The 26496-nt window shown below is 39.0% G+C and overlaps 2 protein-coding genes across 35 annotated transcripts in view; one reads left to right on the forward strand and one right to left on the reverse strand.

The window, feature by feature from the left end:
* The window catches only part of LRRFIP2 (LRR binding FLII interacting protein 2), a 58555-nt gene extending 38346 nt beyond the window's left edge, over positions 1-20209 (reverse strand). For 8 of the 34 annotated variants that reach the window (XM_041406282.1, XM_041406275.1, XM_041406277.1 and 5 more), the window contains exons 1-4: positions 19825-19985; positions 11627-11731; positions 2529-2615; positions 1832-1882 (exon numbers count right to left, since the gene is read on the reverse strand). In XM_041406282.1, the coding sequence (XP_041262216.1) occupies positions 1832-1882; positions 2529-2615; positions 11627-11716 (228 nt within the window). In that variant the 5' untranslated portion in view covers positions 11717-11731; positions 19825-19985. Of the gene's footprint in view, positions 1-1831; positions 1883-2528; positions 2616-8825; positions 8941-11626; positions 11732-15465; positions 15710-19824 lie in introns of those variants that run through there. The other 26 variants (XM_041406266.1, XM_041406270.1, XM_041406288.1 and 23 more) reach the window with 20 other exon arrangements.
* LOC121336812 (serine/arginine repetitive matrix protein 3-like) lies at positions 14083-23696 on the forward strand. Its single transcript, XM_041406309.1, has 6 exons — positions 14083-14137; positions 19307-19405; positions 19487-19695; positions 19978-20791; positions 20877-21052; positions 23464-23696. The coding sequence occupies exons 1-6, from the start codon at positions 14083-14085 to the stop codon at positions 23596-23598; spliced, it is 1488 nt and encodes a 495-aa protein (XP_041262243.1). The 3' UTR covers positions 23599-23696.
* The last annotated feature ends 2800 nt before the right edge of the window (positions 23697-26496 follow it).

Genomic DNA, 26496 nt, shown 5'->3' on the forward strand with positions numbered 1-26496 from the left:
TCTTGGTTTGAAAGACAGGTGCCTCCCAAGGAAGGTGGGAACCTCCCTTGGAATGGAAAATGTGACCCCCTTCCCTCCAAATTATTATAACTCTGACATTATGCGGTTGTCAGACAAAGATATGGGAAAAAGAATAACAGTTCTTTACTAGTGTGTGTATACACACACATACATATATATAAGTATGTGTACACACATAAAAAAACAACAACAGTGGGAGTGACCACAAACAGAACCAGAAACCCAGTAACAGCCTTCTCTCGACTGTAGCACTGTCCCCTTTGGTGCAGTTACAGTCACAGCCAGCAGGGGCACTGTTGGCTCCCGGCTGGGCAGGGTACATGTGATGAGTACCCCACACCTGGAGGGGGCGCTGTGGCATGAGCGTGGTGGCACAGCCAACGGGAGAGATAGAAAGGGGCTTCCTTCACAAACTCATGGGAGGCAGCTGGTCCTGGTGCCCCTCTGGATGATGAAATGGACTGCAGCAGGAACCGCAGGAAGGGTATAACTGCAGGCAGGCAGAGGATATCAGGTTAAAGTGTAGCAAAAAGCTGGAAGCAGCAGCAGAAAGCAGCACTGGGCAACGGCAGGCGGCTTTCTGCAAGCAGCTGCCGCAAACACCCAGGAGACACTCCCTCCAGAAGTGCGAGGGGGTCAGGGTCCTGCGTTTTCCCCTGCAGCACCCGAGTGGATGGTGAGGGTCCCTTCCAGTGAGACTGGGTGTTGAAAAGGTCCAAGTTCAAAAGTCACACTTACCAGCAAAGGCTCACCCGTGGTAAGGAAAAGCAGTGCACGACAGAACTCTGCATTGACAATGAATTCTCCCCGCAGCAGCAGCCCAACTGTCTACCCTCCAAGAGTGAGAGAGAGCAAGGGACAAGCCCAGCCCCTCATTCCCCCGCCAAACTCTCACAGTATCTCTGCACTTGCTAAGAGAAGGCCCTCCAGCTAAGAGACTGCAGCCAGCTGCACCCCTTTCCCCCATTTTGGCCACATCCTTTGTTTCTTTCAAGTATCCATTGTTCTCGTCTCTTAGGCAACAAATGGGAAAAGAATTCCCTAAGGAAGAAAAAAATTGAACAAATCCTAACCTCCAACACATATGAAGTTTAACAAGGGCAAGTGCTGGATTCTGCACTTGGGACGGGTCAACCCAGGACATACAGACAGACTGCAGAATAAGACACTGGAGAGCAGCACCACGGGGTCCTGGCTGATGGCAAGTTGAATGTGAGTCAGCAGTGCCCACACAGACAGGAGGGCCTACTGTGTCCTGGGTACATCAGGCACTGCATCACCAGCTGGACAAAGGAGGGGATTGTCCTGCTCTGCTCTGCACTGCTGCAGCCTCACCTCGAGTCCTGTGTGCAGTTTTGGGTGCACAATATAAAAAAGATACAAAACTGTTAGAGAACCCCAAAAAGGGCAGCCAAGATAGTGAAGGGGCTGGAGGGAAAGCTGAACAAGGAGAAGATGAGGTCACCCGTCTGTTCAGCCTGGAGGAAACTGAGAGGAGTCCTCATTGCAGTATGAACATAGTGACAAGGGAAAGTAGAGAGGCAGGGGACTGATCTCTTCTGTGGTGACCAGTGACAGGACCCAAGGGAACAGTCAGTCAGGGGAGGCCTGGACTACGTACATATATAATTGAACAACATACATATATAGTTTATGTGTCTGTGTGTATATATATATATATCTATATTTTACACATAGTTATTCAGTGTGAAATAACACACACCAAACCATTAGTAAATTACTTCCCCCAAAATCCTGTGTTAGTTCTCAAGAGTGACAAAAACATGCACAACAGGTGATTTTAGCCTACCATCCATTTCTGGATATGAGCCCATTTTCTATCATATAAATGCTGAGAAAACTATAGAATGTAAAAAGAAAACCAAACAAAACATTTAAAATATAAGTTATAGTCACCACACAAGATTGGATTCCTAAACTGAACACTCAGAAAGATCTACAGAATAATAGCAGACATTAATAGCAATTCAAAATCTCAAACTGTGGTACAATGAGAACCGTATAAATTTGAGGAAAAAAATGTTCTGCATATTTCACGTATTACCACAGAAAAAAACCCCACAACAACCAAGTATGAGCATTACATGATTTGAGTGCAGTCATGACACATAATAAATTCTCAGTGTTTTACATGCGATGTCAAAACCTGAATTAAACTCAACAAATATGCGATAACTAGACTGCTGAAAACCTAGTTTCAAGGATTTTTTTTTTCCTCAAGATACGCAAACTTTCTTTAGGAGAAACATATGGAGCAACACACAACTGTACGTGTAAATATTACTCCATTTAAATATTTTTTTAAAAGAAAGATCTTTACAACAGATATTCACTGTGAATCCTTTCAGTATAATCAAATTCTAATGCTGAAAATACTTGTACAAAACTGAATTACACTAAAAGACAAAATCTTATGGAAATGCAGAAATAAAATACTTTATGAATTTTTGTAAAGGTTTGCAATAATTCATGGTGAGTTACACTACCTCTTTTTGCTGTCGCTCCAGCTCTCTCATACGTATATCTCTTGCTTCTGCTCGAGCTGCCCGTTTTGCTGCAAGTCTGGCTTCTGCCTACAAGCAGATGGAAAATAATTAAAGTTCAAAAAAAAGTTTTTTGAATAATGGTTTGAGTACACAAATCTCTTCAAAAGTACACATGAAGATTTTAACATCATAATATGGAAGTAATAAAGAATGAAATTTCAAAAAGAATATGTACCTAACTCTTTAAAGATAGCATTGCTAGTCAAAAGAATTAGATGATCATTTAAAAAGTCATAGAATGGCTTGGGTGTGAAGGGGCCATAAGGATCATCTAGTTCCAATGCCCAGATCAGGTGCCATCAACTAAACCAGGCTGCTCAGTGCTCCATCCAACCTGGCCTTCAACAGTTCCAGGGATGGGACATCCACAACTTCCCTGGCCAACCTGTTCCAGTGGCCAGGAACTCCACACTCCCCTAGTAAGAATTTCCTCCTAACATCTAATCTAAACCTACTCTATTTTAGTTTAAAGCCATACATTCCCCTATGTCCTAACACTATCTCCCTTTGTAAAAAAACTCACTCTCCCTGTTTTCCATAAGCCTGTTTCAGGTACTGGAAGGTCACAGTGAGGTCTCCGCAAATACATCTCTTCTCCAGGCTGAACAGCTCCAGCTTTCTCAGCCTGTCTTCATAGGTGAGGTGCTCCAGTCCTCTGAGCATCTTTGTGGCCATCAACAACAACTTCTCCCAGGCTGGACTCACATCTGAGATTGCCCTGACTGATATGCAGTATGTTGTACTTGGACTTGTTGAACATCAAGAGGTTCTCATGGGCCCAAATTTGTCCATGTGGCTCTGGATAGCATCCCATCCTTCTGTTGTGCCAACTGCACCACTCTGCTTCACAGATCTGCAAACTTGCTGACAGTACACTCAATCCCACCGACAGTCATTGATAAAGGTATTAAACAGCCCTGGGAATATGAGGGAAACAATTTTGCCATATAGCTGAACTTTGAAGAAAGCACAAGCTCAGTTTTTTCATATTTGAATAATGAGTTGACAAAAATTCTCTCAAATTCTTCAAATATTAAACCACTGAAGACAGGTTTTCCACCAAAGATTCCAGGTGCCTATGTAATGTTAATTAAAAGCTTTTTGAGAATCAGCAGCAGCTAAAAATTCAGAACTCCTAACAACCAACCAATTATAGAAGTTCTTAAAATGTAACACCCAATGGATTTTTTGCTTTTGATTAAGGATAGAGTTTTCCTTGCTTTTGCCACTGTCACAGTAAATGTTTATGTCAAACATTGGAAACCTACAAAACTGTTTTGTTGTGCTTCAGGAAAATGAAACAGGTATATAACTTGGGAGTTTAACTTCAAATTATGATCAGACTACAGGCACAAAAATATCAAATAATGACAAGACGGAAGGCAGACTCACTATCGCTTTATTACTCAAAATAGTTTGTCTTAACTCCAAATGACTTGTGAAGACTTTTTTTTTTCTGAATTTTGCATATACAGATAAAATAATTCCAAGGTTGTGTCAACACTCCTGACTGCCATAACATAATCATTTTTCAAAGCAGCATAAAGCTACTCTTCTTTCTTCCTGATAACAGACAAGTAAAGCAAGGAAATTGCCATGCAAGAGGAAGTACTTCCATTATTGCTCTGTGGCATATAAACTTTCACACTGACAGGTATACAGCACAGAAAGAAAAAGGATTGAAAGAGCTGATAAGTTTGGGTTTAGCTTTGTCTATAAAATAGCAGATATATGCATTTGGCCTTTATGCTCTGGCAAGGCTTTACTGTTAAGTTACAAATTTAATACAAAGATAATACTGTTAAGATACAAAGTTAATTGGTTTACTGATTCATGTTAAAAATCAATTCACATTTCACTACTCTCCCCTAGTCATACACCCAGAAACCTAACTTTAAATTCCTCCAGTAAAAGGGAAGCTCAATTTCTTATCATTTACTAAACTCTTGATAAAACACAAGTGAATTTACAAATATTTCTCATAAAATGGGTGCCAGAAATAGAAGAAAAAGAAAATCTTATCTTTTTAGATTTTTCTTAAGAAATGGCTTAATATTATATTAATTTTTAACCTGAGCAACCAGATTCCTGTAAAATGCACACAATCTCAAAAAAGACAAAAACCTTAGCAAGTTAACTCAAAGGACACCTCTCAGGCTTCCTTCACCATACTTCAGAGCAATAGACACGTTGCAGTACCATTAGAAAAGCCGTAATACCAAGTAATTCTTAGTGCTCTGTTAGAGCACAGATTGTAGCAGTCACACAAGTTTTCATAGCTATGTTATTGAAATTCAGAATCAACAATAACAGAGAAACAAGCATAATTCAAAAGGACATAGTTTTCTTCCCTCGCCCAACAGCCTATTCACTCTGTTGCTTTACTGAAAACGCCCATGAAAGTTGTGAAACAAATTACCACCAACAAATCCTTAACAAAAAATTTCATCTGCTGCATTGAAATAAAGTCTTTAAATATCTGCTATGGAAAATGTAGAGTCACAATAGCTTTGGATAAAGTTTGGACTACAGGAGCAGAACAGAAACACTAGACTACTCATTTTGGGTTTTTTTAAATAAACCAGCAAAAGTAGAGGCAGTCATGCTCTCATGCTTTTCAATTCAACTAGTATTTGACTTGAGAGAGCATATGAAATGCATCCCTATTCATTGCTCATAGTACCTTGGGAGCCGATACAGTTTGCTTTCTACAGCCTGCATTAAAACAAAGTCCAATATTAGAAAAGGATAGACTGGCCACTACAGTCCTGATTTCAGTTTCACTGGTCATTATTCTCTATAGAGTCTTTAGACCAGACACACATTAATAAAATATATTATGGTAAGTATCCACTGTAATATTATCTAATTGAAGTACAGCTTATTATAAAGTGATAGAACACACCAAGCTTCTATTTTTCTGAAGTAAAAATTCAACTGTGTCTTGCCCAAGATCTAGCAATTCTGACACTATTTCAGAAGCTTCCAAAGGGAACTTTCAACTGATAAAAAGAAGTGGAATAGCTGAATTTTCTTGAAGAAATAAGGTATGAGGTATTTAAACCTGGTACACTTACACTAGTGGCTTAAATGGAAAGAATGTTATAAAATCTGGAGGGCACATCAGGTAAAGATACAATAATTCAGTATGGAATTTATTCAGAGAATTGATCAAAAAGGGACATAGAAGACTACAGCGGAGATCTTTATAACAAAAGAAACTAGGTAGGAAAACAAGAAAGAGGTCCTTGAGAATTTACTTGGGTAAGAAAAAAGGACTAATTAATAAATTATTAATTTATAACTAAATATTTAAACTCTCTTTTGTATATGAACACACTCATACTGCTCATATTTACCTTCTACTCTGGGACAAAATTGTGTTTTTAAACTAATCCTGTATTCCTTTGGGTATTAGCTCTCGTCTAAGTAACAAAACAAAGCAATCTCTTCCCCACTGAGTTCTGGAATTCCTCATTTCAAAATAGATATCAAAAACCATTACATGAACAAAAGAAAATCCCGGTGTTTTCTTGTACCTGCATAAAAAGCATTTAGTTCTAGAAAATTATTATCCTGGCTGTTTTCAAGCAGTTAAGCACTACCTTACAGCAGTGTTCACTTTGATTGGTTTATTTTATTTCCTACAGAGGTAGAAAGACAATACTCTTCTTGCAGGAGGTAGCACAGTCAGTTTCCTGATTTCCACCTAAAAATCAATTATTATAAGCTATTTATAGTAACTTAGAAAGCTATCTCTACTTCTTCAAGTTTTTCAACTTGGTTTTTAAATATGTATTCTACCACAATCTTTTGAAGACTTTTAGCTCAACTTTCAAGGGCAACATGTAGTTCTTCAGTTAAATCAAAAATATTTTTGGCAAGAAAGAAAAAAGAAAAGGAAGATGAAACTTTAACTTGAATGCCTTTGTAAAGATTGAGTCTGGAGTCTCTCCTTTCTGTTGTATTTTTCTTAGTCTCTTCATAGCAACAACCATGTTTTTTCCCAGGTAAGCAGTATGATATTAACACAGAATTTACGTGGTAGAGGCTTCCTTCCATGTTGAGCAGGGAGAAGCATAACATCTATCTCCATAGTGTAGATATGCATCTTTTTCCTTCCCTTGCCTGCAAGACGGAATTCACTAGAAAGCAACAGTATTTTATTTTTAATTTTTATATTCGGGAGACAGTGATTCTTTAATTAGCTTGGATTCAGCATAAAAGCTGCATAAGGTTAAAATATAGGCTATCCTAAAATGTTATTCACCTCTGAAAAAATCAGAATTATTTTGTCATCATGGGCCGATGTATACATATCACATAGAACTCGTTTCTCTTTCTGCTACAGGATATGCAGTGCCTGCAGTTTCCAATGCAGGAGGCCCGGTTAAGGAGCATTTTACTTCTTCCACCAGATGGCAGCGGTAAGGGCACTGACTGCCCCTGCTGTGGGACCCACTGCTCCCTGTCTGCCACGGGTGCATGCAACGGCACTAGGACACCCTGTCAGCTCTGGCTAAGCATCAGGGTGAGCATTTAAAAAATGTTCACTGTAATTCTTATAGATAACTACGTGTAGCAACCTAATTTCACCTTTTCTCATCAAGCAAACAAAGGATTCTGTGCCCAATTCCAATCCCCCATGGCAGGGGCGTTAGAATTTGATGATCTGTAAGATCCCTTTCAATTCAAAATTTTAGCTCAACTATGATTCTTTCTGCTGCTCAATTTTTCTGTATTCTCATTCCCATGCTTTTTGCCCTTATCTCCATACTGTCTTATGAAATCAAGGCAACACCACCACTTAGGTGCCAAAAGTATTTCTTACAGCTCCTCAGAAATCTCTTTTCCATTTACATCTCATGTCTCTGCCCCAGCTGCCTACAAACAACAGAATCTTACATTTTAACGTGACTTAAAGATTTCAGAGTCTTTATTTCTGATGTCTCATTTTTCTTCCATATATTGTACAGATTCACATATATATTATTATAGCTCTAGAATATCTTATATCCTATAAAATATCCTTAACCACTTTTAAAAACAAAAACAAACAGGCTTTGAATTAATACTAAGGTAGAAATAGCCAATTGAAAATATTTAGTGACCTCTTACCAAAACAAAATAAACAAATCACCTAGCATCTACAAAGACAATATCCATGAGGATGGAATTCTTTGGGAGTTTGCTTGTTTTCCTAACAGAAGCTGAACACACATGAAGAGAAAAGCATGTACTAAACTTTAAATAGATTCATATGAAAAACACTGTTGTTAGCTGTTTCTAAATGCATTATATAGCCCTCAAACATTTAAAAATATTCAATTCAGCTCTTTCTATCATGGTAATTAAGTAACATTACATCTCCATCCAAGTAAGAACAACTGCACTCTACTCACAGTTGAGCTATTACAAAGTGAATTTTAAATCAAAATGAATCTTTATTCTTTCCCATGGGAAAATACCTTAAGAGTTTTCCACATTCTTGCTATATAGTGAAAATAGTCATGAGAACAATTCCTGAGAAAAAGCCCACCAAACCAAAACACAGAGACAACATTCTACAAGGTAGAAACCCAGTGAACACTGTTGCAATGTTGCTTGTCCACAACCTCTAGTTCTCTGTCACCTAGTAACACAGCCCTGAAGAATGGAAGAGCTGTTGATACTAACACCCAAAAAAAGGCTACGAATGGTAAAACCTGATTGTGCCTTCAAACTCCTGTTTAGCAGGTTGAGGATGGTGAGATGATATGTGTCAGACTCTTATCACTCTCTGCCATGATACTCATTGTATCTGAGTATGAACCACAGGCAATGTAAGAACACAGAAGCGACTGAAATCTCTGTTCTCACATAATCAAACTGGTTTTGGAGAAAGAGGTCTCATGTAATCCTAAAAGATGGTGATGACAGGTTACAGCTAAATATTTAAAATTAACAATTTGTATGAAAATACAGACAAGTAAAGCAGCAACGCACAACCCAGCAAATGATATTCTGTCCACAAAAGAATTTAATAAGCAGAGAATCCCCACAACAAAGACACAAGGAAAACATCTTGCAATCATATCCGCTGTATTCAAGGTAGACTGTGAACATAACCTTGAGAATATGAACCTCAATTTTCATTTATATAGTTATGTGGGAATTTTCAAGCAGTTAAGTCTTTTTGTTTAACAAATGAGAATATAATGTTGCCAGCAGCCTGAAGTTACACTAGACAATCATTACCTGCACTTTGGGAAGCTCAAACTTGGCATAAGATACATGAAACTATCTTCTACACCAGGTGACTTACTCTTTCTCAATCTTAGAAAGTTAACAGTTTCAGAATCCATTATAGAAGCTGGAGAAAGAACAAAAAGGTTATATAAAGGAACTCTGTATTTTCAGGAGATAGGCTTTTTTTTTTTTTCTTTTAAGCGATAAGCTGACTTCTAATTAACCTTGCTATAATTAGCACTACTCCATTTTAATGTAGTTGGGTGTTTTTAAACCCATAGCTCCATTATTTCCTTGCAGCGAACACAAGGACAATATATCTACACCTGCTCCTGCAACTTTTGAAAAAAGCATGTGTGTTTTAAGTTTTATCTCTTTACATTATCAGAAGGAAAGAAAAAGAAAGTGTTAGCGGGGGGCGGGGGGGGGAAGAAGTGTTCTGAAGGTTTTATTATTATTATTCTCTTACTTTCTGTTAATATAAGTTTTCTTTATACCCTTTTAAAGTTTCGAGTCTGCTTTGCCCTCCTCCTAATCCTATCCCACAAGGAAATAAATAAGTATATTTAGTAAGTGCACTGGCATTTAGCCAGCACTAAACCCACTACATTACTTAGTGTGTTGGCCAAGAAATCTCAAATTGGCAAGCCAAAATCACCACACAAAATTGGTGTTCAAACTAAAACTATGACAGCATGATAAACTGTTGTACCAGGATAAGACTGCCAAACTGATCAACTGCGAGTAATCTCACTTCAGACACTCTGAAATAGCAAGAGTGCACTGCTTCCAAGAAAGGATGCACAGATAGATCCCTGTCACTGTATATGTACATCACCTTTACTCTTCCTCAGTTCCAGTAAGCAAGGAAATTCAATGCCACGAAAAATAATACACCGTAGTATAAAAAGTAGGTCCCTAAGAAAGAGGTTTAGCAACTCAAAAGATCTTGGAATAAGGCAGAAATAAAGGGGAGGGGACAACCAACAGAGGAAAAATGTTTTCTGATGCGAAGGAAAGATGCAAAAAAGCCAAAGAAATATCAAAGAGGAAGCAGTCTGACCAAGTACCTCAGATGCTTAAGGCACCCTTAAATAGTGCCCTTATCTTCCATTAAATATTTTCATATAAAATGACATCAGATTCAACCGGTGCAGAAAAATGGCTATATGGAAATGAACTTAGTGGATCAGTGCCAAAGAATTCTTTAAACCAAATTTCCTAGAAAACAATGTTTACTGGTACTAAAAGGAAGATATCTTTTTTTTTTTTTTTGACACATGCCATAGAACAAGGAAATCACAATTTTGTCAAATTAAAAGCTCTCTCTTTTTTAGAGAAAAAACACCTTGAAATGTCGCACACTACGTTAGAGTCTCTTTACTACAGTTCTTTGTATTACAAATTCCGACACTTCCTTGTGCCATTTTGTGACTGCTCTCAATCCCAGAGCACTTTTATGCAGTTTCACCACTCAGATCATCCTGAGTACAGCCTTTTGTTTCTGCATATCCTGTTTACCATCTCTTAATACCTAGAACACCTTTAGGAAGATTTTCCACAGAAGACACATGGATTACAGAATTCAATATAATTCTAGTAAGTAATGTCTTCTAAAAAGATGGGATGTAAGACAACTAAGCCAAACAGTAATTTTAAGTAACAGAATATGTATTACATGTTACTTACTATTGAGAACCTTTTCTAGGTTAAACGACAAGTTGATGTTATGGAAGCATGTATGTACTCAAAGAAATTTAAGGCCATATTCTTTCTTTTTTACTCACTGTTTTTGCCAAAAAATGAGTGATGGAACTTGATGAGTGAGATCATACATGATCCAGAGTCCCACACAGGACTTGGCTGATAGAGTGAGAACTTCCATTAGAATTAGAATGTAACTTTCTGAAAAGTTACCAACCAATTTATTTTTTTTAACTGACAAGGCATATCTTTTGCCTACAATCTATGATAGCTTATTTAGGCATTTTCAAGTGTATCTTTCTCTTCAGAGACCTATCACCTACCTACCTTGTCTTACATACACATATACAGACAACTACTTACATTACAAAACCAATTAGAATCTCCTTTATGTCAACTAGGGCAAGCAGCTTTGTAGATAATGCAGCCTCAAAGAACGTGGATTCACTTGTATACAAACAGTATTAAGACTTTTGTTCCCTAGTCGTAGCATTTCCACCTAGAAAAACTCTGGTCCAAACAGACATCGACTGCCTAAATCCCATGGGACAAAATACCCCTTTGTATCAACTTCTTGTTAATTGCACTATTTGCTGGTTATCTATAGCCCTCTTTTTTTTAAGTGGTGGAATTCCTGGTACAGTGTACATATTAGGCTTATTTGGAAAGAAATGTGACTTCTCACATTTGAAATAGCTTCTATTACAAATATATTTTAATAGCAATTACTACCCATTCAATACCAATACACTATATTTACCATCTTAAGAATATTACACACTGTAATAGGATAAATGTGTACATTTTTCAGTTTTACACTTGAGATAGCAGCTGTGTTTTTCATTTATCTTTAACCATCTGTAGAAATAGTTGCTAGGCTTAAGTGTAAATCTGTGAGGTTACACTAGTCATACAGTTAATATCTGACTGTTGACATTTCAGTTAATGTGATTTTTTGATCAACAATTTTCTTAGCTTGTATTAATTGCCATATTTTTGGCTAATCACAGTTTTTACGCACATCTATAAAAAAATTAACTTTTCCTAGATAATGAGATTACTTTCATCCCTATTTCCGAATTAAAGACACTTTAAAATGAGCAAACCTCTCTGGCAATGCTGCTTAGAGCTTCATCTTCTGCAGAAAATCTGTCTTTCACTGGAGTTCTCTTCCGTCCTGATCCAGGAGTTCCCATTTTTATTCTCTGAATCTGTATTTGAAAACACAGATAGGACAAAGCTCAGTTTTAATTAAGATCTGGAATTAAAAATAATCAACCAACTTGCATGCCAAAATGTCCTAAATTTTTCAATCTTTAGCTACATAATACTCAAGATATCTACGTGCAATTGGCATGTAATGGTAAAACTTTATCACAAAAGCTTGTGGTAGCATTCAGAACACCACTGCATCCTTCAAAGTACACATACAGAATTTTTCCACTGATCAGAACCCATCAGTTTACCTGCAGTTTCAAAGTCAGGCACAGTTGTAAACTGCTCCTGGCTCAAAAAGAATACCTCTGTTTTCTGTCGATTTATGGAACTTCTAAAAAGATATATCCATTTAAGTTACAGATGTTGAAAACAAAAAACCCTACAGACAACGAAGTGTTCAAGAATTAAATTTGCATGATCATTAGAGTTCTCCTCAACGCAGAAAAGACTCAACAGATAAACTTTACTAAGCATCCAACAGGTAGATGTGACTTACATTTTAACATAGCTGTTCTCATGCACCTGAACTGCTGTCTTCTAAAGCAGAAGGTTTACTATAGCAGAAATAGATACCCTTATGCAAAAAACCCCATTATTTTACCTAATAAGACTCTCAAACTCGGAAATGAAGAGAGAAACATACTACCATCATATACCCTTACTTTTCATCCAGAAATCTCTTATAAATTGCAAGCATATAAAAATGACCAACAAAACAAAACACAGCCCATGCAGACACAATCAAAAAAAATGTTACACCAAAAAAAAAAAAAAAAATTCAAAAAACACAACTATAAATGTTTTTTTCAAATATCCTAAAGCAATCCTACTTCCAGACATCCAGCTCCTCTCAAATGTCAGCTAGAATCTGGTGGTAGTCCAGCTATTTTACAAGATAAGTATCCTACACAGGGTTTGAGAAAACACCTTAGTTATAATAAAAACTTCGATTTGCAGGAAGAAGAGATCTAAAAGGTATCTAGTATTGACTATCCTTTTGAAACTGAACTGGAACAACTACCTTTCTTACTGGATCTGACTAGCAAAGACTCAGTAACTGATTATAGTTTAGTCAAAAAGGAAGGAGGAAAAAACCCCAAAGTGATGGCTATTTTTGCACAAGCAGAGTTTTTACTTTATGACTTTTACACAGCAATCACAAAGCCAAAATATATTGAGGTATTTTCTGGCACTGAAAGACACCAAGTAGCATCATAAGAATTTTTTTTTCACTTATATTGTAGCTTCTACACCTTTTCATCACCCTTCCTGTAAGAACTTTATACTATTAATCCTTTCTTTTCCTTGCAAGCAAGAAGATTTTTTTACTCTGCTTCAAATTTTACAGGTATTTTACTAGTCTTCATCTGCTCAGTATTGTCACTGCTATTCTATTTGGTAAGAGTCCATATTTTTAGTCTTAAAAAGAAGCAAGTAAACTTATGTCTTGTACTCAAGTAAATTTAGACAAATATATGCACAAACAGTTTGGAGATCTCCGTGACAAGGGTTTAAGCGCAGAACAACAAGCTGCTGTCCACATTCTGAATGTATCAAAAAAACTGCATCTTTTTTCAGTAATTCTTATTAGCTGACTTCACATATTAAGAGCAACTAAAAGTTACATGAACACAAAATAATACTACCCGTACTACAGAAGGCTTTAACAATGTTATACAGCCACAAGAAAAATCATGAAATGTTTATTACAATAAATAGGTTCATATAAGAACAGAAATCCAATCTATCTACTAAAAAGTCACTAAGCACAAAATTATTTTAATTGACACATTAAAGGCTTTAAAAAGTACTTACCACATAAGTAAAAACTGCAGAATAACTGCACATACCATAGACTTGAACTGCATTTGTTGACATCCTCTAAACAACATACCATTTCTAATAGACAACAAACTTTGATTTGTTAACTCAGTGAAATGCTCTCAGCTGGCAGACTGATTTGGGGAATGTAATGGTTTCTAGCTAAAATATAGCTAATTTTAGTACAGTTATGTCCAGTTTACAGGAAGTATTAATTTACAGAGTACTAATTTCATAAAAATTAGATGCTGATGCTTTAAATTAGGGAAACACACTACATCTCAGTCACTGTGGAAGAAGGCAAGTGTGGCATCCCTGCCAGCGATCTACCACGCTTCTCAACTAGAATGAGCACAGAACTCCTGACTGAGCCCAAATACACAAAAGGGAATAGGACAATTACCCAGAAGGTATACAGAGATGATGCCTTTGCCTACAAGGAAGAATTAAGAAAATCAAAGCTCAACTGAAGCCAAAACTAGCAAAGGCTGATAAGGACAAAGAGAAAGGCTATTCTAAGGACATGGGGAACACAGGAAAGACTAACAATTCTTTAGAGCCGCTGTTTAGTGACACAGGTGAGAGTGGTGGGTGCTTGCCAAGTCCCACCCTTGGCAGAATTGTCTGGATAATAACAAATGTGAAGATGGGAATCTGTGTGCATGAATGAAATAAGCAAAACTGCCTGACAGGGTACAGGCCCCCAAACCTGGTCATGTTACAGAGCAAGAGGCTTGTCAATTATATTAAACAGAAACCAGGAAATCAGACAGAAGCACTTGTTTGAAGTAAAGGAATCTTCTTGAAAATAAAACCAAAGTCAACAGTAGTGACAGTAGCAGTAACTTTGGATAGATAACAGCATCAGTAAAACCCAAGTTTGATGCTGTCAGAAGTCACCCCACTGACTGCATGATATCTGCCCAGGCTAAACCAATACAGCATCCCTCCTAGTGGATGCAAGATCCTGTACTCCAGCTAGCAGGTGGTCAGTACACACCTTAAGTGTGTGAATGTGAGCTTGTCAGGTATGCTCTCATTGGCATATGCATTGGGACATAGCACAGCACATATTAGAAAACAGCACAGATACCCACAAATCTAGAGTGTCCACATCTCCAGCAGAAATCATGTGTAAATAGTGGATGCTGCAGTTGAAGAACAGAACAGTTAAACACCAGCCTAGAGAGGCTGTGAAATGTCCATCCCTGAAGATGGTAAAAACTTAACTAGACATAGCTCTGAAAAACCTTTTCTAATTGACAATACTTTGGGCAAAGGATGACCTCCAAAGAATCTTCCTAAAATAAAATACATGATTCTACACTTATTATTGTTCTCAATTTTGAAACTACACCTCAGTATAAGTTTTCTTTAATTAGATGTTTTAATAAATAATAATAATTAATAATTATTCAAGAGTCTTGTCACCATTTCTTCCATTCCATTTAACTTTTAATTAGGCTGACATGTGTCAGAGTATTTAATTTCTTGTTATTAAGTTCGGTACTACAGAAACCTAGATATATTCCTAAAATGCTAATTAGCCTAATACTATAAATATAATTATTACTTCTCAGGAAAATATAAGATATCAATACTTCACAGACATGCAGAAATACTTTTGAGATGTTTCACTCCAATAACTTTCTGATTACATAAGAAGTTCTTTTTCTGCATGGGATAAAGAATTTAGTACATGCTATCACATTAGAATTTTCACAAAAACTAAGAGAACACCAAAACAAAACCAGACAAAGAACAGTTTGCTATTGTCCTTTATGGTTTAGAAAGATAGATACAAAAGGAAAGAACACTATAATATCTGCTGCATTTACAGTTAAAAATTCCTGAGACACATCTATTACATGCCTAATTCTATAGGCGTGGTAGCACATTGTATTACCCAACCGATGAAGTGGCATCCTCTTTCATTTCATTCCAAAACACGGAAGTGTCTGAAGTCCCCAAACAAAACAGAAGACCTGAGATGAAATCCTTCAAATGCCCTCTCATTTGTCTCCACTTCAGGCATATATACATTTTATCTCTTCCACAAGTCTTTGCTGTCTAGTCTCCTCCATTTTACCTTCCAACTAAAGGTTCTCCTTGTTTCTTTTTTGCTTCCTAGAAAAAAGTCTGATTTGTCTTAGAGAAAAAAAATAAGCTACACTAAAAGTTCAGGGCCTATCACTTACTACCTCAAATGGCACCACCTGTTCTAAATGCCTGGGTGTATGCCAGCATACTTGGCATTACATACACAGGATCCAGATATCTTAGTGCGAACAGGCTATAAATAACAGACCAAAACTCCCCTTTTCTCTTTCAAGCAAGGCTACAAGATCACTAAAATTCACCTGTGTAGACACCATCTCTGTATAATTAATTCAACAACACTGAGAAGAACAGCACTGCTCTAGAACTAATGCCTTTTAGCAACTGAATCTGAATGCAGTAGTATTAGTACTACAACAGCTGCAGTCATAATTGAGAAGGAGCATAATGATATTGGAAACCACAATCTTGTTTGCTTGATCATCAATCTTTGTCCAAGCAAACTTCAAAGGATACAAAACAAATAGACAAAGAAAAATTTTTAATTATGCAAGACAGACACAAGAGTCTTCTTCAGAGGAAAGACCCCATACAAGGGTACTCTCTTTGCAATTAATGTTTGCACATAGGTCCAAAACCACCCATGCAAGAAAAAGGGCTGCATGATCATAGGGTGACCATGATCCAACAAAGGGGCATGTAGGAAGAGAGAGAAATACATTAGGTTTTAATGCACTGAGAAAGAAATAGTTTAAAAGCAATAATTTTAAGGACTCATTTGGAATTTTCACTCAGAATAACCTTGTTCAGAATATTAACTGAGACAAGAACTATTGCCAAAAAAGAGCTGCTACTATGTGTGAAAGAGGCTAACATTAAAGAGAAAATGCAAAGACTGAGAAAAGCATATAATTACAATCTGCCAAAAGATTACAGTGCTTACAACTATATTGGAGGCAAAGATATTCCAGCTGATGAATAGTGGTTCTGTTTTAAGACATCTTTCATCTCTAATCATGGCCCATTTCAAAAACTGTTAGCACAAAGTTTCTGCTCTGAGTGGACAAGCTTATGTCAGCTTTTTCAGGAAAAAAAAACTTACTCTTTAGACAACTGCACAATCCACCCCCTTAATGCAGTATATTTGCAGTTTACTTGCCATTTTAAAATCTGAGAAATACAATTTCTTATGAGTTTATGGTATTTAGCAAGAGAATTACAATTCCTTAGAAGGAGTTGGAAGTCCCTCAGTTTGCTGGTGTTATGAAGTTAGAGACCAACAGAAAGTCCCCAGTTAAAACAACCAAAAAGCCATTATGCAGCTTGCAAGAGTCTGCAAGTGCCTGATGTATCCATGAAGTGAACAGTGCCTGACTAGCACTGGCACACATAAAGCATTGCAAGACAGTCAATGTACTAGAAGCATCCTACAGCCCTGTAGAACTACGAGACACTTCTAGACCTACCAAGCTGTCTTGGGTGGACTTCACCAGTCTTTGCAAATTACCAAATTTCCAAAACAATGTCTTAAAATTTCAAGTAGTAGCACTTTGTTTTATGAAGTACGACTTCTCCACCAGTCACTTTCCAACAGCTGCAACTGCAGATACCATTACTGCAAAAAATACATTACATACACAATATTATCATCAGTTACAGGCAGCATCTGGAAAGCTCTTATAATGGTGACTCACCAGAGGATCTCTAGGGGCACAATATAAAGCATACATAACTTTCAGAAAAGCAGTGTAACACGGATTGACTTTTCTAGAATCAGTGCTGCTATAAATGCTGACAATCCAGGAACAAACTAAGAATTAAAATGGAACTTTAAAACATAAGGGGATGACAGTACTAAAATGAGCACTACAAAAAATTATGAAAAGGCATAATTAAAGCTTTTCCAAAATGAGTACCCTGACATTTTGCAAAAGAATGATTCATTGCTCATTCAAAAACCAAACACTGCTGCTATATTGAGGCTCCACTTTTTTTTTTTTTTAATGAAATGGAGTGCCCCATGGTAACAACCCACATGCTGTAACAAGTTGCAACTATTTAAAATATTTTTCCCCAACCAATTTAATACAGTCCTACCCTCTTTCCTACTCATGCTACAGTTACAGTACAATTAAGAAAAGCTACTGCAGCAAGGGAAAGAAATTGTCCTGGGTACCCCTTAGAAGAAACAGCAGCTGAAGGAAACCATCAGCTGACATCATACCTGCTGACTAGCTCTCTGCTATGATAGCTAAGTCAGTAGGCTTAGAAACAATTATGTCCACTTGACCTTTCTTTCGTAAACACCCCTTCAGCTCTTCCCTTAAAGCAGATCTAATACTGCTGGCTTAGCTCAAGGAAATGTGAACTTTAATATCACCTTCTCAAGCAGACAGTGTTACTTACATAAACTATTTTGCAGGGCACGTAACGCATAAACACAAACTGTCCCATACCTACAATTACACATTACCTAGTTTCCAGATATTAAGATAATAAAATTGAATTACTTTCTCTGAAAATAGTTAATGCAATCCAGTAGCATTACAAAAATGCTATAACTCATTACTAAAACCACACATCTTCACTTTAGGATCTTACAAACAACAACACAGTATCAAATCTATTAGTTATTTCTTATACTCTGCTTACATTAGATACTAGAGCTATTCAATTATGTATTATATCGATCTAGGTTTTTTTGGTATATGCACACGCCAACTTGTATGCTATGTGAAAATCTAGACCTTAATAAGCTCTACAGATCCCCATTACAGAGTCTAAACAGCACTTTCTGAAAGTTCACATGTATTAAAATACTATGCCATCTTCTGAGAGAAGGAGACTAAAAAAAAAAAGCTCCTCTGGAGTCAATTCACAAGAAACACTGGTGTTTAGCTCAACAAGCTACACCTGACACATTTCACACAACTATCTTCTATTCACAAGTTTCCAGTTATAGCCAAGAATTCAGTTCAGGTAAGACTGACTTCAAATTAAGCTAAATACCTCCAAACCCAAGTAACAGGAAACAATAGGAAGATTATGTCATGTATGTCAAACAATTTTTGTACTGCTAAAGAACCTTTTATCTATTCTTACGTCACCACTAAACAATTACATTAACCAAGGAAGCAAATGTATTTTAAGAGGGCAACTGTTTCTGGGCCACAACACATTTAACTACATCATTTCGCAACCAAGACACAATGAACGTTTAAAGAGCTCAGACAAACATTGATTTAATTGATTTGCCACTTTGTAGCAAACCTCCCGCCCCCCCATATCTCTAGAGATGTTTCACCCTAATAATGATATTGTGAAGGGAGAAAATTGATCCTAGACCTCATTTCAAGCAAAGAATCCATGTAGGTCTCTCTAAAACGAGAAAATCACTGAGTATATCATATAAAGTCAACACAGTACTACTTCACCTACAAAATATTTTTATTATCAGTGAAATACATAACACTGCCCTTCAAAGAGTCACGCTAGGATTCAAACGGAAAATCACTTAAAACACATTGAGCAGATCACAGTCCGGAGCTGTTTTCGGGCTCCTTCCAAACTCATGAATGTGCTCATCTCTCTTATCACCCTCAACAACGTCTTTATAATTATAGCAACAGGGTATACTAAAAATAAAACAGCGTGCTCCAAAATAAATGTAAAAAAACCAAACGACTAAGCATCAGCAAGAGTGACCGACTTCCAACGCAGCTCGCTGCAGAGGGGGCACGCCCTAGTGTTCCGGGAACAGCGAAGCCGTGGTAACGTGCTCCGAGCAAGTAGGAGAGAGGCACCGAAACACACACCGCTGTGATTTCAGCACATCTTCCTTTTTCCCTCATTTCGCCGTTTCCACTCAGCCCCCAAAGGGCGCACGGCACCTTCCCGCGGATCGGAAGGAGGGATCGCGCCCGGCGAGCACCAGCAGCCCGCCGGAAGGGCTCGGGCCAGGCCGGGCTCGGCTTCCCCTGGTCCGCCCGCACCAAGCCCACCGCGGCCACACAGAAGGGGCCGCACACCGCCACCCCAAGCTGCTACTTCTGCTCGCCGACCTGACCAACGAGTTCCGGTTGAGCCGCTCCTCCAAACCTGAAGAACCGGGTTCCCGCCCCGCTTCGTCGCCCGAGTTTTGTGTCTATGACACCCTTCCTTCTCCCGGCCCTCGCCCTTACCCTGCCTGGGCCCCAGGGAGTCTTACCTGCGGGCCAGCCTGCCGCAGAACCGGGACGCCTCAGGAGAGAGGAGAGAATTGTTTTACTCTTCCCTCCACCGTTTCCAGGGGTGTGAGGGGCTCGTAGATCCCGGAATCACTTCAGGATCCTTCCTTCCCTCACTCCCTCCGCCGAGATAGGGGAACAGTGGCAAAAGCCGCCCCAGGGCGACCACAGTGCCCACCACACACGGACCGTCCACGGGCCGCGACGAGGGAAATGCTACCTCACTTAACCCTCTCCACCGTCCCGTACCAACCGTTCCTCGTGAGCGGTTGGGGGAACCGAAGCTGCAGACAAGCCGCTCCGCTCCAGGCCGCCCTCCTCTTCCCCGCCCCGCACTCTTGCCTCCTCCCCTTCAGCGCCAGGCGCTTACGGCCACATCGAGAACTCGAGTGAGAGACTGCGGTAAATTTCAAACCGCCTGCAGGGCCTTGCAGAAGGAAGAAGGGGCCGGCGCTGAGCAGAGGCAGAGAGAGCGCAGGAGATACCACGACCCACGCTGGTACCGACAGCCACCGCACTTGCGCGGCCCCCCACACAGGCCAGGGGGCGAAGGGCGCAGGCGCCGCGGAGGAGAGGGCGGGACGGCGGTACGCCCGCGTGCGCAGAGCGGGCGCCACTGCAGGGACTGCGGTGAAGGGTGGTGGGCGGTGCCGCGCCCCGCCCCGCCCGGCCCGGCTCGGCTCCGCTGCCGGCGTCCTGACGGCCTACTCGAGTTCCGGGTCGGCGTGGGTGACTACGCCCTGTGGCGGCTCTTCAGCCCAGGCAAGGCGAGAAGGCGATCCGAAGGAGCAGCGCCCTCCTCTCGCCCCGCTTCTCCTTTCCTCAACAGGCAGCGAAGAGAGGGGGCGTTATTCTCTGTAGAGTGTCGTACTGCATTGCACGCTCTCCACCTCGCCCCCCCCCTTATCATCGGGCAGGCCGGCTCACTCAGTGCTGTGGTGGGTAGAGGTAGGTCTGACACCACCTGATTTGAGCTTCGTTCCCGGGTTTAGCTAGGACTTGTTTTTATTGATCGGTGTTCCCAAGGGAACAGGCATGCGAGAGCTCCGGGAGACCGTGGCCGCCGCTAAGGAACAGCAGCGCGCCTTGCGTGCATCAACCGCGGCCGGGCCGCTGGGAGTCGCCGCGGTCATCTGTGTGCCCAGTTCCCACCGCTTCTACATGGCACCAGAGCATTTCGGAAGATTTACCGGATGGATATCAGACAAGGTTTATGAGTAAAAATCGTTTGCAGACATTGGCACCTTCGCTTAGACTGGCCTAAACACGATCAGACTTGTGTAACATCAAAATTTAAATATAAGTAGCCGGCATAATCCCTAAGGAAAAAGTACAAGTAAAAAATAAATTACTGTACCATCACATGTATTGCAGGTTATACACAAACAGTCATGAAAATTGATGAGATTCTGCTGTGAGATAGACTTGGGATCACACTAGTAGTAATTTGCTTTCCAACACCTCTGTAGTTAAGTGCAGGGTGTCTCTTAAGATTATAGAGATAATTAGAGGAGATGGCATTTGTATGTTGGCAATCACATGGAAATGAAAAAGCAACAGTTAAAGTGGCAAGCATAGTGGTAAGACTCAAAAACATGCAGCAGACAGAGTTCAAATGTCTTACTAAAATAAGCTCAAGTGGATGTGCACAGGGTAAAGAAAAAGGGATATGCAAGTGATTTAAATCTATTAAAGCAGATGTATAACATATTTCTTGTGTTTCATTAGTATTTTATAATTTTCTGTGTGAAAAACCTACAGTCTCTCAGTCTTTTTCCTCATCTGATCATACAGTATAGCCTCACCATCCTAATTTTTAACATCACATTAATTTCTGTAGTAAGAGAGGATGATCTCACTGGAGGGAGGTGAAGTAAAAAGTTTCTCATGGACCATCTATAGAAAAGACCAAAAAAAGTACTGGCTTAAAACCTTCATTTTTATTTGACATTTATTCTTGCAGAAGGACTCACCTGATGATTTTCTGGACTTTGTAGAGAATCATCATTAAAAACATCTTGGGCTGTTTTGGTTTCCCCTGGCTGGTGGGAGGAGTTTTTAATTCATTCTTGAGTAGAGGGTTTGTGGAGAGCTTTCTGAAATGTGGCATGTCCCAGGTCTTTATGGGATCTCTATTATAGCATTGCTGTTAAAGAGGAATTTTTTTCGATCATTTGTACATTTTTCTACAATGAAGTGTTGATTTTTTCATACTGCTAGTCTTTTGATATCATAGAGGGCACATTTTTCTTTAATGATGCAGTAAAATGCATATCTCCTTGAGACCAGGCATGCATTTTTGTTTTTCATTTTGAAAGAGCAATTGTTTGCTTGACTGAAAAGCAGTGTACAGTGCAGTTAAAGCAGGCAGTGGTACAGGATGGCACAGTAGCAATTCTGAGTTCAGCATTTTTAATGAATTGCTAAATGTGTTATATACAGTTTCATTTATAAGTCTTCAATTAGAAACCAGAAAATGAAAGTTATGTTTGAACTTTTGCTATGAAATGACTGCAGTTACAAAATGATCAATTACTTATGAATATGCCTTGATTAAATTATTACTGAAGCTAGTATAAAGCTTGCTCTATTAATAATGAGTTTCAGCTTAAAATAGGTAAATGAATGAATGAAGTATCACTGGATCTGCCTTTGAATATTTTTTTCTCTTCACTGTTGTTGTTTTATACAGTAGGTTAATATAGATCACTTATCATATGTAATTAACTTGCTAATTTACTCCCTTTTCTCTGGAAAGTTCTCTCTAAAACTGTTTAGCTCAATTAAGGCATTCCATGGATGGACTCTTACTTAGTCCTTTTCAGAGTGATTGTCAGCTAAGAAATTATTTCTAGGATGAATCTGTAAATGAGTTAAATGGATTACTTTGAACAATGTCAACTTCCTACAATAATATGTGTACAGTTTTAAAATATTTTGTCACTGTAATAACTTCCACGAGAGAAAAAATATATTTACTTCTGCAATGTTTTCTCTTTGTGCAGTTCTGAACATCTGGTTTTTTGGTCCCACACTTTAGCATTTCTAATTTTCCCATGAATCTTTTGTTTCATGATTATTGCACTTTCTGATCAAGAATGTAATAGTGTTGGCATTAAGATAAGATCATAGCGTAACTTAATTCCTGATGGCGATCTGTATTTTCCCTTCTGTGTTCTCCCTATTCTTCTTTCTTTCTCTCTCTCTCTCTCTCTCTCTCTCTCTCTCTCTCTCTCTCATCCCTGCCACTCTCCCTTTGTGGAATTAATAGCTTCCAGGTGTTAATTTAACTGGTAGATTGGATTACTGATGAAGACTCATTTATTTAAGAGCACTTTAAGAAATTCTGACAACCTCATCTAATTGTTTCTGTCATTTCCATTTTGTGTCCTTCCTTTCCAGTAGTTTCCATCTCCTCAGTTCAGGTACCATCACTCAGCAATTCATTTGACACAACATACTTTATTTTTTTCCTTTTCCTCTGCAGATGTAGTCGATCCTCTTTTGGAGATTCCCTGTATTATTAGTTATTGCTTGTTCACCCTTCCCTATAAAAGGGGTGTTATAATGTGGGATATGGATTGTGTTTGTTAAAAGGTGATAATGGTTCTGTTTACCAGAAAGCCCTGTGGGAGGACACAGCAGCAGGCTGGGTGGTTGGATGTGAAGCAGTTGTGGGAAGAGATGCATGGACAACATGTGAGCAAGAAGCTGATTGGCTGGTGAGATGCATGGAACAGCAGCTCTGCAGCTGAGCAGCCAATGGGTGCCCTTCTGTTAAGTTTTGCTTATGTCCACTGGAAGCTGAAGGTATATATGGGAGGTGTTTTCTACAATAAAGCCATTTCCTTCATATGCACAAGGAGGTCGGTGTGTCTTTGTTTCCCATTGCTACCTTGTAATACTCCCCTGTGACAGGTGTAAAATCAACTTTTTGTGTCTACACTGGAAAATAAGTGTAAACAGCTTTTGTAATGTAGGAAGAAAGTCTTGGTTTTTTATTTGTTTTGCTTTTCAAAACAATTATTGGATGTGCAAACAGGAACTTCTGCCAGGCCCTTTCAGTCTTGTTTTCCGCCACCTTTTGTTAAGAGTTTAATTTCTACAAAAAATACATTTCTGTCATCAGATACAGCCACAAATACTTAAAAAATAAGTGTTTTCAATCCCAGCATTGGTATGGCTTTTAAAATTTCAAGAGGAAAAGAAGCACAAAATATGCCTTTTTTTTAGGTGACCTTTTGTATGTGATCTTCTCTCCACCAATTTGTTAACTCAGAAATTATTAGAATATCTCTACAAAATCTTTCAAATCTTCCACAGAATTTATTGGAGTATAGAGGGACTATTGTCAGACTTTCCATGTAAGCTTTTTGCATACATATAACATTCACCAAGTTGTGGAAAAAAACCAAGCATTCAAAATTCCTGTCTGTTTTTTGTGGGCGTATGCACATTTCACAGCTGTTATTATAGACTACGAAGTTTCCGATACTGCTTGGTACTGCAGAATGAGTGAGATTTAGTTTTTCCTTTTACCTCATTTACTTTAGCACTGGAAAAATCTGTAGGGCACAGTAGGAATTATGCACATATACATGCATTTTGATGGATGCTCTCTAGCAGTAGAACTGCATGAGTTTCCATTCAGTTCAAATCCATTTAATCCTCAGCAGGAAAAGAATGAGGCTGGCTGTTGAATAGCTGTGGGTAGAGCTAACAAAAAAATTTGTATTCTAATGTTTTCTAAAAAATTTAGACAACAAATCAAATGCAATCTTTTTTAGAAAACTTCCATTTTAACACAGATTATTTAATTGACCAAACAATTGAAAACAGACTGTTCTCAATATTCTAGATTTTCACAGTTTTGGTAATTTGTATGTGTGTGTGTGTTGGTTTATTTCTGTGTTTGGGGTATTTTTTAGTCTTTCAGAAACAAGCACTAGAATAATGTGATTTATGTTTAGAATGTGTTTTAGGAATATTTTTTTTTAATTGCTATGGATCAGTATCCCTGAGTCTTATTTTGAAAGACAGGTGTCTGCCAAGGAAGGTGGGAATCTCTCTGGGAATGGAAAATGTGATCCCATTCCCTCCAAATTATTATAACTTTTGATAATAGAGGGCTGTCAGGCAAAGCTATGAGAAAAGGAATAACAGTTCTTTACTAGTGTGTGTAGATATGCATATATATACATATGTAACAAGGCAAACAAACAACCACAATGGCAGCAACACCAAACAAAAGAACAGAAAGCCATTAAGAGGCTTCTCTGGGCTGCGGCACTGTCCCCTTTGATGCAGTTACAGTCACAGCCAGCAGCGGCGCTGTTGGCTCCTGGCTGGGCAGGGCCGGTGCGATGATTCCCCCGAGGCTGCAGGGGGCGCTGCAGCATGGGGGCTAGCTGCCTCTGCACTGTTTAATGGCAGCACTGCTGGGGGAAGAGATAGAAAGGGGCTTCCTTTACAAACTCATGGGAGGCAGCTGGTCCCGGTGCCCTTCCCAGATGGCAAAATGGGCTGCAGTGGGAACCTCAGAGCAGCAAGCTGGAATGGCAGAGGAGAGCAGACCCCGAGCTGGCAAACAAAATGTAGCAGAAACTCCACAGCCATAGCAGGAGCTGTGGGGCGTTAAAGAGTAGCAAAATCCTCAAAGCTGCAGCAGAAAAGAGAGGGCCAGACAGCAGCAGTTGAGTTCCCACCAACAGCTGTGTGACACTCCCTTGGCAGAGGAGGGGAAGGGATTGGGGTCCTAGGTTTTCCTCTGGGGCACCTGAGTAGATGGTGAGTGGTGTTAATAAAGTCTCAGTTCAATGGCCACTGTTAGGACCAAAGGCTCACTCACGGTAAGGAAGAAGCAGTGAAGGACCAAACTCCACAGTGGCAGGGAATTCTCCCCACAACAGCAACAGCACCATCTGCTCCCCTGGTCCTGAGAGCAAGAGAGAGTGAGGAGCTGAGCCCTCACCCCTCAGCCAAAATCTCGTGGTATCTCTGCACTTGCAAAGAGAAAGTCCACCAGCTGGGTAGCACACTGTATTCTTCCTCCTCCTCACTGGCTACATCTTTTGTCTCTCTTAAGTACCCTTGTTATAATCTCTTAGGCAACAAATGGGAGAAAAATCCTTGAAAGAAAAAAGAAAAAAAATCCTAACCTCCAAGATCATGGTTATATAGTAAAATGTTCAGAACTGGAGTTTCTGAACAATGTTCCAACATCAACTTCTTCATAAGAATTACGGGAAGATGCATTATTTTGATCATCCCATTTAGATGCAGGTAAATTATGAAATATCTTAACAAGGTTTGTGGATGAAGACTTTTTATTTGTAAAGAAAAATATGAAACAGTATTCTAAAAATAATATTTTTTAAATTAAAGTTTTATTTTAAAATTTGGAGAGTTTATAGTATACATAGCAGTATGTAGAGGATTGTGTGGACAGTTTAGCTAGCTGACAAAGGTCATGCTGGAATAATACCATTAGTTAAGCAAGAAGGATATGAGGATAGGAGTCAGCAGTCAGTGTCCAAACCTGGCAAGGTCACTATGCCCTTGCTCCACCATGAGGTTGTGGGAGAGGATCGTTGGCTAGGAAAATGAAGAAAAGATAAGAAAAGCCACAACAGAGTAACCACAAGAATGTAGAA

This window comes from Onychostruthus taczanowskii, unplaced genomic scaffold (genome assembly GCF_017590055.1).
Source record: "Onychostruthus taczanowskii isolate IOZ18803 unplaced genomic scaffold, ASM1759005v1 scaffold247, whole genome shotgun sequence".
Taxonomy (NCBI): Eukaryota; Metazoa; Chordata; class Aves; order Passeriformes; family Passeridae; genus Onychostruthus; species Onychostruthus taczanowskii.